At 42.5% G+C, this 14,997-nt stretch overlaps 1 protein-coding gene across 8 annotated transcripts; it reads left to right on the top strand.

Annotated features, from left to right (window-relative positions):
* The first annotated feature begins 841 nt into the window (after positions 1 to 841).
* Positions 842 to 14,993, top strand: hao2 (hydroxyacid oxidase 2 (long chain)). 8 transcript variants are annotated; one of them, XM_040148957.1, is made up of 10 exons: positions 842 to 917; positions 2,827 to 2,885; positions 6,041 to 6,193; positions 8,055 to 8,206; positions 8,815 to 9,071; positions 9,491 to 9,709; positions 10,720 to 10,878; positions 11,500 to 11,569; positions 11,716 to 13,719; positions 13,866 to 14,993. In XM_040148957.1, exons 2-9 carry the CDS (start codon positions 2,869 to 2,871, stop codon positions 11,769 to 11,771), a joined length of 1,083 nt encoding a protein of 360 aa, XP_040004891.1. In that variant the 5' UTR covers positions 842 to 917; positions 2,827 to 2,868; the 3' UTR covers positions 11,772 to 13,719; positions 13,866 to 14,993. The 8 variants fall into 8 exon arrangements, with proteins under 8 accessions (XP_040004891.1, XP_040004890.1, XP_040004889.1 ...); XM_040148956.1 differs by having other exon boundaries at positions 8,815 to 9,098; positions 9,488 to 9,709; XM_040148955.1 differs by having other exon boundaries at positions 8,815 to 9,104.
* Positions 14,994 to 14,997: the final 4 nt, after the last annotated feature.

The following is a 14,997-nucleotide window of genomic DNA, read 5'->3' as shown; positions in this document are numbered from 1 at the left end:
GTTTGACATTTCCAGGAAAAGCCCTGGCACATCGCAGAGTTTCTGTTGGTTTTGATTCTTAAGTATTAGATCAGAGTTGGATAAAGTCTATTACTTTCAGACTCCTTAATATTACGATCCGTGAGAGACACTTAGCTACAAATAATGCAAACTAGCATATTTACCACTGAAATGTAAGCGCAGGCATTCTCACCAAAAGCTCAAAGGAAAAACAGGTAATGAGTAGCCACAGTAAAAGCTGCTGTTTACTTGAGTGTTTTCTTTAACTTGTGTAATGCGGATTAACTAGTAACTAGGAAGAGCCAGGAAGAGGAACTTTATTTGCTTTGGACAGGTACAGAGTGACTCACTCAGACAAAGTCACACATGAAGACTGTCATAAATATTCAAAACACAGGGAGAAAAAGACCAAAGGACTGCAGGAAGGAAAGGAAAAAAAAAAGGGAGGACAGAGGTAGGAGGAAAGGAGGGAAGGAGAGAGTGGCGGGAAGGGAGGCCAAAAGAGTTTAGGGAGGAAAGAGGAAAGGAGAGAAAGTAAGGAAGGAGGGAAGGATGAAGTGAGCATATGAGGGACAAAGTACAGATGAAGTAAGGGAGGATGGAACAAGATCCAAGGGGGGAAGGGTGCAAGTGAAGAAGGAGAGAAGGAAGAAAGGGCAAAAGGAAAACAGGACGTGTTTGTTGCTCCTACAGACGATTGACCTGAACCGGCTTTTTACCGGTGTTTTTGTGGCACAAAGAGAGGCCGGGGCCCAGAGTGCTGACGAGAGGCTTAGCTGGTGTCCAGCCACTGTGGGAGGAGCGTCCCACTGTGAGGGGGGAGCGAGATGAGGGGGGGGCTCGCCCTCTGACACGACCCTGTCACATGAGAAGGGAACCGACACGTACTGTAAACTGGCCAAGCAGCTCAGATTCAGGTAAGACACCGATTTTACCCGCTTCGGTCACTGTAGTTATTTACACCGTGTCTACTGTATCGGATTCTTCTTTTTAGTTGTTGACCTTTCACCCGAATGTAAACATGTAGAGCCTTTGTGCCAGATAGATGAATGACAGCAGCAAGGTGGCAGGACGCGTTTATGCGAGCAGCATTTCTGGCCAGTGAAACAGGAGCAGGCCTGTGCGACAGACACAACTGATCTATAACAGCGGCTGTCCGAAATACCAAAGACCAGGTATTCTAGAAACTCACCTGGACAATGTGCTCCCAGCAGCCATTCAGTGGGTCGAAATGGCCGACACCTCCCGCAGCCTGCACCGGACGGGGGCTCACACTCGTCGCACACATCCAGCAACGCTGGGGGGGGGGATTCAATCGTATCCCGGCAGGAAAAACGATATACCAGAGCAGCACTGTCTGGTGGGGGAAACAAAATATAGGAAAAATGTGCTAAAGTTTATATTTCATGAATTTAAGGACAACAAGAAGCTTTTCCACAAAACTGTATGCTCTATGTAGAGTACACATCTTAAAGAGAACAGACTCCTTTAGATATGTTAGGTTACGTTTTACTACTTACAACCACTTTCTAGAGCTAACGTGAGTGTTATTTTCCTTATATTTCTGAAGTAAAACACGGTAAAAGTACGATTTTTAACACGGCCGCAGGTACATTGTAGTACAACCCCCACAAAGCCCCCAAAACTCGGGAAGCAGGTTTGTGCGCCGCTGTCGAGCGTGCGGTGTGGCGTCGTGTTTACAACAGTAACAGGTGTGACATCGGAGGGTCATTCATAGCCCCTTCCTATAGGGACACACACACACACACACACACACACACGCGCGCGCGCATTGAAGGAAAGTCCGCCCGCCTTTAACCTTGGCTTTACAGTTGCTGCATGGAGCTTTTTAACAGTGGACTTTCATTCATCCAGCATTGCACTGCCCTCAAGTGTTCATAGTTGAGAGCTTACAGAGCAGGATTCCGGCCGGAAAGATTTCCCCCGGTGACCGTGAAAGCGCAGGAACGGCAGGGTAATGTGTTTATTAAGAAAATCGAGAAAAATAAAAAATAAGAAAATACACCTTGACCTAAATACAGGCATTAGACTAGTTCAACAGGCTTTAACTTTGTCTGTCTTTGTTTCAGCTTTGCAACCACAAATAATGGTTTTTTTTAAACGACTGCCGGTTGTTACTTGTATTACTATCAGTGGTGGTTGCAACTTTAATACTATGAGTAGTAGTTGCAGCAGTAATTGTATTTAACATAGCAGTGCTGTGTTTTGCTTTTTTATATGTAGTTTAACTGACATGATAACGGACAATGAATGACACAAAAATGTGTCACAAAGATCCAACACTTATATTAATTGTGGTTCTTGATATAAAGAGAATAAAGTTGGCGTATAACATAATGGTAGCAGTAATACTAGTAGCAGTGGTGGTAGTACTGGTTGCAGCAGTGTCGGTCCTTATATTCGTGAACTGAAAGTAGCCCCGCAGTAGCAGTAGCCACTGGTAGTATTATAAATGTCTGTAATAGTAGTTGCAGTAAGTGTGGTAGTAGCAGCACTGCAACTGTAGCATGAGTGGCATCCCATATGTGGTTGTATACTACCGTGATTTCAGTAGTTGTGGGTGGTCACGGTGTAATGTTTGAAGCAGCGGCGCGAAGCACCATCAGCACTGGGGGTAGTGGTACCACTGGTGGCAGTGGAAGCAGTGGCCGTGGCATTTCGTAGTAAAGAATCGTCAGATGCCGGGGTGGTAGTGGCAACTGTAGTGACGGCAGCCACGGTGGTGTAGTAGTAGTAGTAGTAGTAGTAGTAGTAGTCTCAGTACTGTCAGCAGCAGCAACGACTACCCCTGTGCTCTCTTCACAGGTTGTGCGTCTGTTGGGAGAGAGGAAGCTCGGCTGAGAGAGAATGAACGTGTGCAATCGGTGAGTAAACTGTACACAGGTAAACGCAGAAGAACCCCGTCGTCTGCCGTCTGTCTGTTTATTCGCTGTCTGTATGCTCAGAGGGGGAATACCGAAAAAGGGAAAACAGGCCAACCATTCATTTCATTATCCAGAAAAATCACTCAACAAAATGTCCAATCATTGATTTCAAAAAAGGATACATTGCCAATTTTTCCGTACCATTGTTTAATTTTCTACAATTGATGCCTGTTTCTGAATTTGTTTAATTATATAAGTGTTCATTCATTTAGCTATAATTTTTATTCCTGTGATAAATTCATTTATATTTTTCTTTATCATCTAACTTGTTGATTATTTATTTGTAAAACAAATTATCTGCGAGTCGATTGTTGAGTTGTACAAATGGGGCGTGACAGTTTTGCTTGAGTGATGGAGAGAATAACTACATGTCTGAAATCTTTATTGGTTGCAGTAAACGCAGACTTACATTTATTACTAGCGTGTTTAATTGTTCTGTAAATTACACTGAAAGACTATAAACCCTGAAATTAAAGGATAATACTAAAAAAAAAGAAAAAAAAAGATTTTATTGGCCCTTAGTAAACACTAGGCTCATGGCAAAATGTGTCCTGTGTCATTATCACTTGATATCTAAATATTCAACAAACTACTGACTCAGGTTTTACTTATTTATTCCCCTTTAAGACGACTTTAATTCATGAAACGGAAACAAAAGTAGCAAAACCTGTACTGGCTCTTATCGTCGTGAGCCGCTGACGAGAATAAGGCAAATCCTCTCTCCAGTTCACAGTTCAGTTCAGTTTTTTAAGTCAGGCATTTAGGCAGAGGCGGGAATAGAGGTACACTCACTTTCATCAGCAATTAGTCTGTCTTATTTTTCTATAAACTATTTATTGTATAACATTTCAAAAAGAGTGAAAATGCCCAGCAGAACCATACGCTGGGATGCTTAAATAGACTGTTTACACCAAAACCCAAAAGTACTCCAGGAACATCTCAGAAAACAAATACATAAGGTGTTTGATCTTAGGACAAACAGTTTACTTAGTCTTTGTCATTTCCCCCACTACGCTTTGGCAGTAGCCGTTCGAAGTTGCAGGTGCGTTGATGTCCGTTGGGCTAAGGCACGTCTTCCGCCATTTCCTGTTGGTACAAAAAAAGTAAAGTTCGCTAACTTCTTCCTCTAACTGTGAGAAGAGAGTACTGTGAAAGTTAGCAGCACATACTGTACAGTGCTGATATATTGTGTGGATTTGGGCCACAGGCTGCCTTTAAAATGAAATTGTGAGATTATTTCTGTATAAATTTGAGTAACTACACAAACCTTTGCACAGCATTCGAGGCCTGACATGTGAGACAAAAATTTAAAAGTTAGTGGGATGTTTAAGTGTTTTTTACCTTCGGTATATACAGAGTGTGGACCTCTAAATGTGTGAAGTATTTCGAGTATCTCGAGTTTTCCAGTATGTCGGCCACGTAAAGATGATAATTTACCAACTTAGCCTGACAATTGTGTTAATTGTATGTGTGTATTTTTACAGCAAGTAACCAAAACTCTAACAACACGTGTTGTGTCATGAGAGGAGCAGAAATAAAAAATAATCCGGAGACAAATAAAAGTATTTAAATCAAAATTGCAAAACAATTACTAGCTACACGGCAGCAGCAAGTCTCTCCGAAGTCCGCAGGCAGCGGGAATCAGGAGTAATATCCACAGGCTCACAGGTACTGGGTCTACTTTCTGACTGTGGTTAAACGACCGAATCCGGCGAGCCGCGAAAGCTCCCAGTTAGTCTCTTCGTACCGAGCGGGCAAAAATACCAGAAAAAGAAAAAGGCCTACTCAGTCGCTCATTGTGGGCCAGCATTGGTACCTGTAGCGCAGCTGTAAGAAGTTTAGCCAACTAGGTGATGACAGGTGCACGAAGGAGTGGCAGCCCAGTTCCCCAGATTTCTTCAGAAAAACACGGGGCCTGTCCTCTGTGTCCTCAAAGCGTAAGTTGCGGATAGTTACGCTCATTTATACTTATTTTGTACTTAACTGCATTTTCACATGAAACGCATCAAATCTGCATATTTCTACAGTGCGCTGTTGCACCGTTTACTGCGATAAGGATCTGAATTCTTCCTCCAGGTCTGGGCACACCTGACTAGATATTCACCATCCGTACAAGGCAATCTGTGGTTGATGAGAAACTTTTTCCATTTATTCCTCGATGAGGACATCATCCAGCATGAACTCACTGTTGTTGTTTTTTTTTACGGGCTTTAAAAAAAAAAATCTAACGTTTGAAACCGTTACCAACATGAAAACAACTAAAGGAAGTTACATGACCACAGCAGTATCCCCTGTACGCGTCGTGTGCGAATGTGTACGCCCACTTGCGCTGCGATATGTATCATCTGGACCGCGGAGCACTGTGTCAGACGCCTCTTGTCCCCACCATAGTTTGCAGTCGCCATCAGCACATTTCCAGCTTGTGTAAACACAATAAGAGCAGGGGTCGCCCTCAGGTCACATGCACTGTCAGTGGCTTTCATAGTGGCTCCATGAAAGTTTAATTCTGACTGGCACAAAAGCAGCGCTGCGGGCGCAAGGACTGACACAGACACAAGGACTTAAACCCATTTTTTAAAAAAATGAAAAAAAAATGAAAAAGTAAAACAGTTACTTTAGGTCAGTCACGCCTCTGAACTACATGACACAAGTTTGAGCCGTGAATTTGCAGCTTCAGTGGAGGCTGTGTCATGTGAGAGTGAGGGATTTTGTTTATTCAACCTTTGTGATAAGTCTTGAAGCTGTAACCTTGTGCATGTACAGTGGTTTCCCACACTGTTTTTTTTTTGCTGTCGGTGCCTGCAGCTATTTGTCTCAAATGCAAAGCAACGAATCCTGGACCCAGACGGCACCGGATGAGAGCTGACTGGTTGTGGTAAAGACAGAAAATAAAGGAGAGATAAAGAGATATTATCCTAATCATATGGTCTGTGCATATGGTGAAATGCTTTATCTTGAACTACGTTACGTATATTGATTATCTCATGAGAGGTCAGAATCTGCATTGACAGGCGATTATCTCATTGCTTCTCTGCTGTGCATGCCAATAACAATATGCATCAAATTGAAAATGTATGATCGCTGTCCCCCCACAGAGAGGGGGTCCGCTGCGCGGAGATGGCGATGGTGTGCCTGACTGATTTTGAGGAGTATGCCAAGGAGCATCTCTCAAAGGCTACCTGGGATTATTACGCAGCTGGAGCAGACGAGTGCTGCACCCGGGACGACAATCTGCTGGCTTACAAAAGGTACGAAAGTGGGGGAAAATAAAGTTCAACCCAGACATTCAGGCTCATCACACATTGACAAATTCAGTGCGTCAGCAGCGCTCTGATACTTAACAAATACTCGTTTTCTATCTCTATTTAACGAACCAAACAGGCCGGTCCATCTCTAGACAGCACGGAGAGTAAACAGTGCCTTTATTGACACTGTGAGTATCTCCGTGCAGTCATTGAAGACCGGGAGCAGTGTCACAAACCCACCTAAACTCATGTCCACGTTCTGCCATGCTGAGTAAAATAAAAACTCACCACTTGGGGCTTACATAATTTATGATTCAACTGTTTTAAATCTAAACTGCCGGTCATACGGGGACGCTGCCTGTAAAAGGCCAAAATTTACATTTGTTATGGACTCTGGACTGCTGTAACTGATTTCTGTATATCCAGTATAGTGTGTGTGGTTGCAATGCCTTATAATCACTAACAGCCAGTTACACTTTGCCCAGTGCTCATGCTGCACTGTTGCCACAGCCCCCTTGTAGTGACTAAGTGACCAACGAAGAAACAGGGTTATGTTTTTTTTGTTAGAACATTTCCTCTGTGCGTCCCCTCGTGCATTCCTCTCAGCTTCGTTAATGTCTTCATAAAGACCTATAGCCTGCTTTTCCTCACTGCAACGATCTGTACGTCTTCTTGCCACAACAAGCCTGTTACTAGTGATTTGTTTGCCAGCGCATTCGGCGGCAGGTCATGACTTTTCCCCAGTGGGAATAAAGGTTGGGTTGTGTCCTGGAAAGACGATGTTAAGTCTGCTCGGGGAAAGCAGAGTGGCAGAGTGTCCTTTCTCTCCTCATTCAAAGAAATATGACTTGTCTAGCAAAAACAGCATGTTATCATCTCAAGAAGGATTTCTCTTGAAAGAATGGCTTTATTTGGCAATAATAGGTACTAAGATTTTGCAGTGCTTTGTCAACAGGTTGGTTTAGTTCCATGGTTGGGTCGAGATTTTTCCTCTCCACATGAGGAAAACCAAGCAGGAAGTGACACTTAAAATTTTAGAGAATTGGTAACATGTTTTTGTATGCTGCGGATATTTAAATGTTTTTTGGATCAATGTGAGAAAGTAACTTGCTATGTCAGGTATTAAATTTGCTGGTTTGGGCAAGAGCAGACGTTCCTGTCTTTTCTTTTTACCCATAAAACGCTTCTCATTTGATTACGTAAACTTATACAGTATAATATCGATACTGTGACATAAAGAATACATACAGTATATCATGGTAGTGGATTTCATGCACATTAGAAATGCAACGATTATTCATTTAATCGATTAGATTGTCGACAGGAAATTATTCGGCAGCTATTTTAATGAATAATTTTAGTCATTTTTCAGACAAAAAAATGCCAAAAATTCAGTGGCTTCAGCTGCTTAAATGTGAAAATTTGTTGCTTTTTTGTAACTAGAGTACAGTAAACTGAAAATCTTTGGTTTATGGACTGTTCGTCAAACAAAACAAAGCATTTGATGACATGACCTTGGTCCTAAGGAAACTTTCATGAGCACATGAGCATTTTTTTTTAACTCATTTGTGATGTTTTACGGACCAAAAGACTAATCAATTAATCAACAAAATAATCTGGAGATTAATCAGTAATAAGAAATAACAGTAAGTTGCTGCCGTAATTATTATCGCCCACTCCTACCCTCTATACTTCTTCAGCTGGTCATAACATGCTGTCCTAGCAAACCGCCACATTGCAGTTTATTAGTTGTGATTGGCCAGATTTATCTGAGTGAGCGCCCTCACCTTCCGCAGCCCACACCCAGATCCCTTTTTTACATTTGATGTCATTGTTATCATGTTCATCTGTGCCCGTCACTCAGGATCCGTCTGAGGCCTCGTATCCTGCGGGACGTGTCAGCGAGTGACACGCGGACCACAGTGCAGGGAACAGAAATCAGCTTCCCAGTTGGTATCGCACCTACTGCCTTTCACTGCCTGGCCTGGCATGAAGGAGAGATGGCCACAGCTCGGGGTGAGGACTGTGTTTGTGTGCGCTATTCTAGTTCAAATGCTATATTACAGAGTTGCTCGTTATAATGTTTAAACTTCTTTTGAAGGGTCGTGCTCCTGCCCTGGTTGAGAAAAACAATAGGAGCTTCTGGCTTATAAAACTCATTAAGTCTTATAAAACCTGACAGAACCCTTTCTCAACTGGGGCTGTTCAGAGGAGGTCATGAGATTGTTTCATAATACAAAAAGAGGTTTTTCAAAGTTCCTGACAAGCTTGTGTTTTGGAGACACAAGTTTGCTCTCCAATAATAATGTCAATATACCTAGCCAACACTAGATGGGAGTATACGATTGAAATAATGTTGTGCTGTAAGGAAGATACTGTGTTGGCCTTTTATTCTCTTTTATTACTACAAATAATAAATCAGTTAATGACCCTTTTAATTTTTTTTAAAGCCAGTTTAATCATGAACTAATAATACATGCACAATACAATACAGTGCACTTTGATGGAGCTGGTCTGAGGCACATGGGTACCCAGAAATGATGCACTTTTACTTGTAGCTGAATCTACATTTAAATTCAGTCTGCTGTGACCACAGTAATAATTTCCCAACTTCCGCCGCACAGCCACAGAGGCACTCAACACCTGCTACATCACCAGCACCTACTCCACCTGCTCAGTGGAGGAGATTGTGGCAGCGGCACCAAACGGTTACCGCTGGTTCCAGCTTTATGTGTACCGGGACCGGAAGCTGTCAGAGCAGATTGTGCACCGCGTGGAGGCGCTCGGCTACAAGGCCCTGGTCCTCACCGTCGACGTCCCCTACACCGGAAAGCGCCGCAACGACATCCGCAACCAGTTCAAGCTGCCACCTCACCTCAAGGTTAAGAACTTTGATGGAGTGTTCCAGGTATCGGTAATTGAAGTTTTCATCATACTCTTAAAGAAATGTAAGAACGTAGCAGATAAAAAAACGATGAGAAAAGTCAAAGATAAGGCTGAACCAGGTAAACACGACAGGTAAAACAAGAACAGACAAGATACATTATGCAAGACTTCTTGATTCACTACTTCACTGACGAAATGTTGTTTTGTAGTACTGATATCGTGAAGTATTTGTTCGTCGGAAATTACTTGTGTGATCTGTGAAATATGGCCCCCAGTCATACACATTGTACGTAATATCCAAACTCCATGTACCAGCAGTGTCAGATCTGCCACATAACAACAGTTTTAGCACTGTCAGTAACGGAGCAAGAAATAGTGGTGTAATTGTCTCTGTACTTTATGCACTATTAGCAGGAGACTGCAGGCCCTGAGGAGTATGGGATCCCGGCCAACACCTTGGACCCCTCCATCAGCTGGAAAGACGTCTACTGGCTGCAGTCCATCACCCGCCTGCCTATTATCATCAAGGGAATCCTGACCAAGGAGGACGCAGAGCTGGCCGTGGAACATGGTGTCCAGGGCATCATTGTGTCCAACCACGGTGGGAGACAGCTGGACGGAGGCCCAGCTTCGGTACTCACTGACCACATCCCCTCTCACCTTGTATTTAAGAACATCCTGTGTTTGACATCAGGCCTATAGAGGGGATCCAAGTCTATATCCGTGTCAGATAGCAATGGCGCAGCTTAGTGACAGAAGTTGTGCGAGTAGTAGTTGTAGTAATAGAATAGGAAGCAATAGTAGTAATCAATACGGACATGAGCAGCCAAAGCAGTTGTAGCAGTAGTCGTGTGGCTTTCGCACTGGTTGTAGCAGTAGGCTTATTACAAGTAGTACAGGAAGTAGTAACATTACCGCACAGTAGGAGCAGTAGCGTTACCTTATTTGTAATAGTAACTTTTGTAGGATTAGTGCAAGTGATAGTCGTACGAGGAGAAACAAAATTAACTGCTGTAAAATGGCTGTAAAAAAGGCTCTTGTTGAGAGTTAGATGAGAAGATTGATAGCACTCTCGTGTCTGTGCCTGCCAGCAGCTCTGAAGTTGACACATTGTTTCTTGTCTTTTTTAAACTCGACAAAAACCAAAGTGTAAAAACAACACGTTGTGGTTTTTACGTTTTCAAGTCTTGTTGCCACATCGAGGTCACCTGCCAGCTGAGGCTCCAGGAAGTTACCAAGCTGTGTTTGAAAAAGCCTGGCACACAACTCCATGTCAAAGCAGAATAACAAAGGAGCTTGTTTCCAGTCTTTATGCTACGCTAAGCTAGCCGTCTCCTTGTCCCAGCATGATATATTAGCACACGGACATGAGAGAGGTATCCAGAGAGAGGTATGTTCTGGTTTTAGCGTAGCCACAGTTTTCCTCAGAGAAGCCAAACCTTGAAAAACCCGGGAGGTTATTCGTTAACATCAGTGTTTCGTGAGCCTCTTTCAAAACAAGAGGGTAACGTTGCTTAGCCTGTGGTAACCTACAGGGTTTAACTTGGGGTGTAGTGAAAAGCCGGTCTCCACGTAACCGAAACTAAGCACTGTTTCTGTAAAGTACAATGGCCTCGCTATACCTTGGTCTCCGTTGCTAACAGATTGACGCACTGTCAGAGATTGTGGACACGGTGCAGGGCAGGATCGAGGTTTATCTGGACGGAGGCATCAGGACAGGAAGTGATGTACTGAAAGCGCTGGCCTTGGGAGCCAAGTGTGTTTTCATTGGCCGTCCAGCAGTGTGGGGCCTCGCATACAAGGTACGACAGCAGCACTGATGTTATTGTGTGTGATACTCTGTGTGCATGTGTCTTTTGAGATTAATTATAGCCACATTAAACTGTTTCTTTTCGTTGAAATGTTATCGCTGACAACCATCTGGCTACCTTGACATATTTCCTCTCCTGTTTACATTCCAACCCACATGTACAAGCCCCACATACTAACCACTGTCCTTGACTGCTAAAGTTTATCCTTAAAAGTCGCCGATAGTGTTGGAGCCAAGGCGTCGGCCTCAGCCTAAGGTTGACACAGTCTAAACTGTCCTTGACAGTGTAGTTACCATTTGTTACCAAATGTCAATAAAGTCAAGATTCTGATGCACTGTGTCTTTTGCAGACAGAATCAAAATGAACAACAGCCCTAGTGTGTGGGATGTAGAGTCACAGTTTACGTAAATTAAAACGTCTTTATTTGTCTGGGGTAGTAAAAAAAAAAAAGTAAATGAATGGAAAATGAAGGTTTTCTAGGAGGACAGAACAGTAACATCTTCCAAACTAAAGTTGATGTGTATTGATGTTGATTTTTATAGGTAGATTATAGAATTACAGATTGTATTTTGTCTTTTGTAGTAATTCTTGTTCCTCTGGGTGATCTTTCAGGGTGAGGAGGGAGTGAGGGAAGTACTGCAAATCCTAAATGATGAGTTCCGTCTGTCCATGGCTTTGTCAGGTGAGTTAGAGATGTCAGGTCAAGTCACTAAAACTGAAAAGTGATCCGTGTAGCCCTGCTAACATATTTTATGCCAAAACAAGAAAAACAGCAATATTCTGTCTCAACTCAAACAACAATGGCGTTTGTATATTTGCCTCATTCAGGTTGCAGGAACGTGGCCGAAATCAACAGGAACCTCATTCAGTTCTCCAAACTCTAAGTTGCCAGCACAGGGCGGGACTGAGGATGATAACGGCACCTACTGAAGAGGACTCGCTACTGAATCCAACCTGAAGTGTTGAACAAGAGCCTGAGACTGCATCATGACCAACTGAAAGATGTTCGCCTCAGAACTCATGTCTTTATCATGTCAAGGAAACACGATATATGCAAGCAGCTTCCGTCATTTGGAAATGACTTGTGTCTGACATCCAATATGTATTCATGCCAAAGTGTAAGAGTGAGAGTGTGTCTTGGGAAAGCTGAGGATCGCGGCAGATTTAGCAAATAAATAATCAAAGTGATTTTGCTTTTAGCATTGGAGCGCATGGAGGCGCTTATCATGCAACCAACGGTTTGAAATGCTGCCAGTGCTTGTGGTTTAATAAACACCTGATGAGGTGATGTAGATTTGTTGTTTTTTTCTGGATCTGTTAATCACTGGCGAAAACAGATGAAGACGTAGCAGAAGTCTGTCTTTTGTTTTTGTTTCCCAAATGTAGACTCAAGGAGAATTACGTGGACGGTAATTCTGTTTTAATGCAGGGAAGATTCAAGTGCAGTAGTCTGATCAAGAGTGTGGGCACACAATTGCCACAACATCTTCACAAGATACAGCTGTTCACTCTATTGTGTTTTAATTCCCTAATGAAATATAATGTAGTCCAAGTTTCCCAATGAACAGGACAGGAAAACTAACCTGATCAGTGCCTGAACCTTGTTACAGCTACAGGCCAGATTCCCACCGGCATCTAGAAAACACAATGAACTATGAAAAAGGTCAAATGACCGTTTTGTCTATTGTCTTTGCATGGGATTTTGTTGAGTATGTTACATGGTTTCAGCTTTCATCCAGCAAAAGACATGAAAACACTATCAAAAAGTAAGAATAAATGCTAAAAAAAAGTTTCAGACAGTACATCTATCCATTTGGGTTATCATGTTTGTCTTATCTAGCAAATCAGAGGCCTGCTTGTTATTTGTTAACATCAGTGTTTCGTGAGCCTCTTTCAAAATACAAGAGGGTAACGTTGCTTAGCCTGTGGTAACCTACAGGGTTTAACTTGGGGTGTAGTGAAAAGCCGGTCTCCACGTAACCGAAACTAAGCACTGTTTCTGTAAAGTACAATGGCCTCGTTATACCTTGGTCTCCGTTGCAAACAGATTGACGCACTGTCAGAGATTGTGGACACGGTGCAGGGCAGGATCGAGGTTTATCTGGACAGAGGCATCAGGACAGGAAGTGATTTACTGAAAGGTACGACAGCAGCACTGATGTTATTGTGTGTGATACCCTGTGTGCATGTGTCTTTTGAGATTAATTATAGCCACATTAAACTGTTTCTTTTCGTTGAAATGTTATCGCTGACAACCATCTGGCTACCTTGACATATTTCCTCTCCTGTTTACATTCCAACCCACATGTACAAGCCCCACATACTAACCACTGTCCTTGACTGCTAAAGTTTATCCTTAAAAGTCGCCGATAGTGTTGGAGCCAAGGCCTTGGCCTCGGCCTAAGGTTGACACAGTCTAAACTGTTCTTGACAGTGTAGTTACCATTTGTTACCAAATGTCAATAAAGTCAAGATTCTGATGCACTGTGTCTTTTGCAGACAGAATCAAAATGAACAACAGCCCTAGTGTGTGGGATGTAGAGTCACAGTTTACGTAAATTAAAACGTCTTTATTTGTCTGGGGTAGTAAAAAAAAAAAAGTAAATGAATGGAAAATGAAGGTTTTCTAGGAGGACAGAACAGTAACATCTTCCAAACTAAAGTTGATGTGTATTGATGTTGATTTTTATAGGTAGATTATAGAATTACAGATTGTATTTTGTCTTTTGTAGTAATTCTTGTTCCTCTGGGTGATCTCTCAGGGTGAGGAGGGAGTGAGGGAAGTACTGCAAATCCTAAATGATGAGTTCCGTCTGTCCATGGCTTTGTCAGGTGAGTTAGAGATGTCAGGTCAAGTCACTAAAACTGAAAAGTGATCAGTGTAGCCCTGCTAACATATTTTATGCCAAAACAAGAAAAACAGCAATATTCTGTCTCAACTCAAACAACAATGGCGTTTGTATATTTGCCTCATTCAGGTTGCAGGAACGTGGCCGAAATCAACAGGAACCTCATTCAGTTCTCCAAACTCTAAGTTGCCAGCACAGGGCGGGACTGAGGATGATAACGGCACCTACTGAAGAGGACTCGCTACTGAATCCAACCTGAAGTGTTGAACAAGAGCCTGAGACTGCATCATGACCAACTGAAAGATGTTCGCCTCAGAACTCATGTCTTTATCATGTCAAGGAAACGCGATATATGCAAGCAGCTTCCGTCATTTGGAAATGACTTGTGTCTGACATCCAATATGTATTCATGCCAAAGTGTAAGAGTGAGAGTGTGTCTTGGGAAAGCTGAGGATCGCGGCAGATTTAGCAAATAAATAATCAAAGTGATTTTGCTTTTAGGACTGGAGCGCATGGAGGCGCTTATCATGCAACCAACGGTTTGAAATGCTGCCAGTGCTTGTGGTTTAATAAACACCTGATGAGGTGATGTAGATTTGTTGTTTTTTTCTGGATCTGTTAATCACTGGCGAAAACAGATGAAGACGTAGCAGAAGTCTGTCTTTTGTTTTTGTTTCCCAAATGTAGACTCAAGGGGAATTACGTGGACAGTAATTCTGTTTTAATGCAGGGAAGATTCAAGTGCAGTAGTCTGATCAAGAGTGTGGGCACACAATTGCCACAACATCTTCACAAGATACAGCTGTTCACTCTATTGTGTTTTAATTCCCTAATGAAATATAATGTAGTCCAAGTTTCCCAATGAACAGGACAGGAAAACTAACCTGATCAGTGCCTGAACCTTGTTACAGCTACAGGCCAGATTCCCACCAGCATCTAGAAAACACAATGAACTATGAAAAAGGTCAAATGACCATTTTGTCTATTGTCTTTGCATGGGATTTTGTTGAGTATGTTACACGGTTTCAGCTTTCATCCAGCAAAAGACATGAAAACACTATCAAAAAGTAAGAATAAATGCTAAAAAAAAGTTTCAGACAGTACATCTATCCATTTGGGTTATCATGTTTGTCTTATCTAGCAAATCAGAGGCCTGCTTGTTATTTGTTAACATCAGTGTTTCGTGAGCCTCTTTCAAAATACAAGAGGGTAACGTTGCTTAGCCTGTGGTAACCTACAGGGTTTAACTTGGGGTGTAGTG

The sequence above is a fragment of the Xiphias gladius genome, chromosome 16, assembly GCF_016859285.1.
Source record: "Xiphias gladius isolate SHS-SW01 ecotype Sanya breed wild chromosome 16, ASM1685928v1, whole genome shotgun sequence".
Taxonomy (NCBI): Eukaryota; Metazoa; Chordata; class Actinopteri; order Istiophoriformes; family Xiphiidae; genus Xiphias; species Xiphias gladius.
This window is presented reverse-complemented; position numbering and strand designations above follow the sequence as displayed.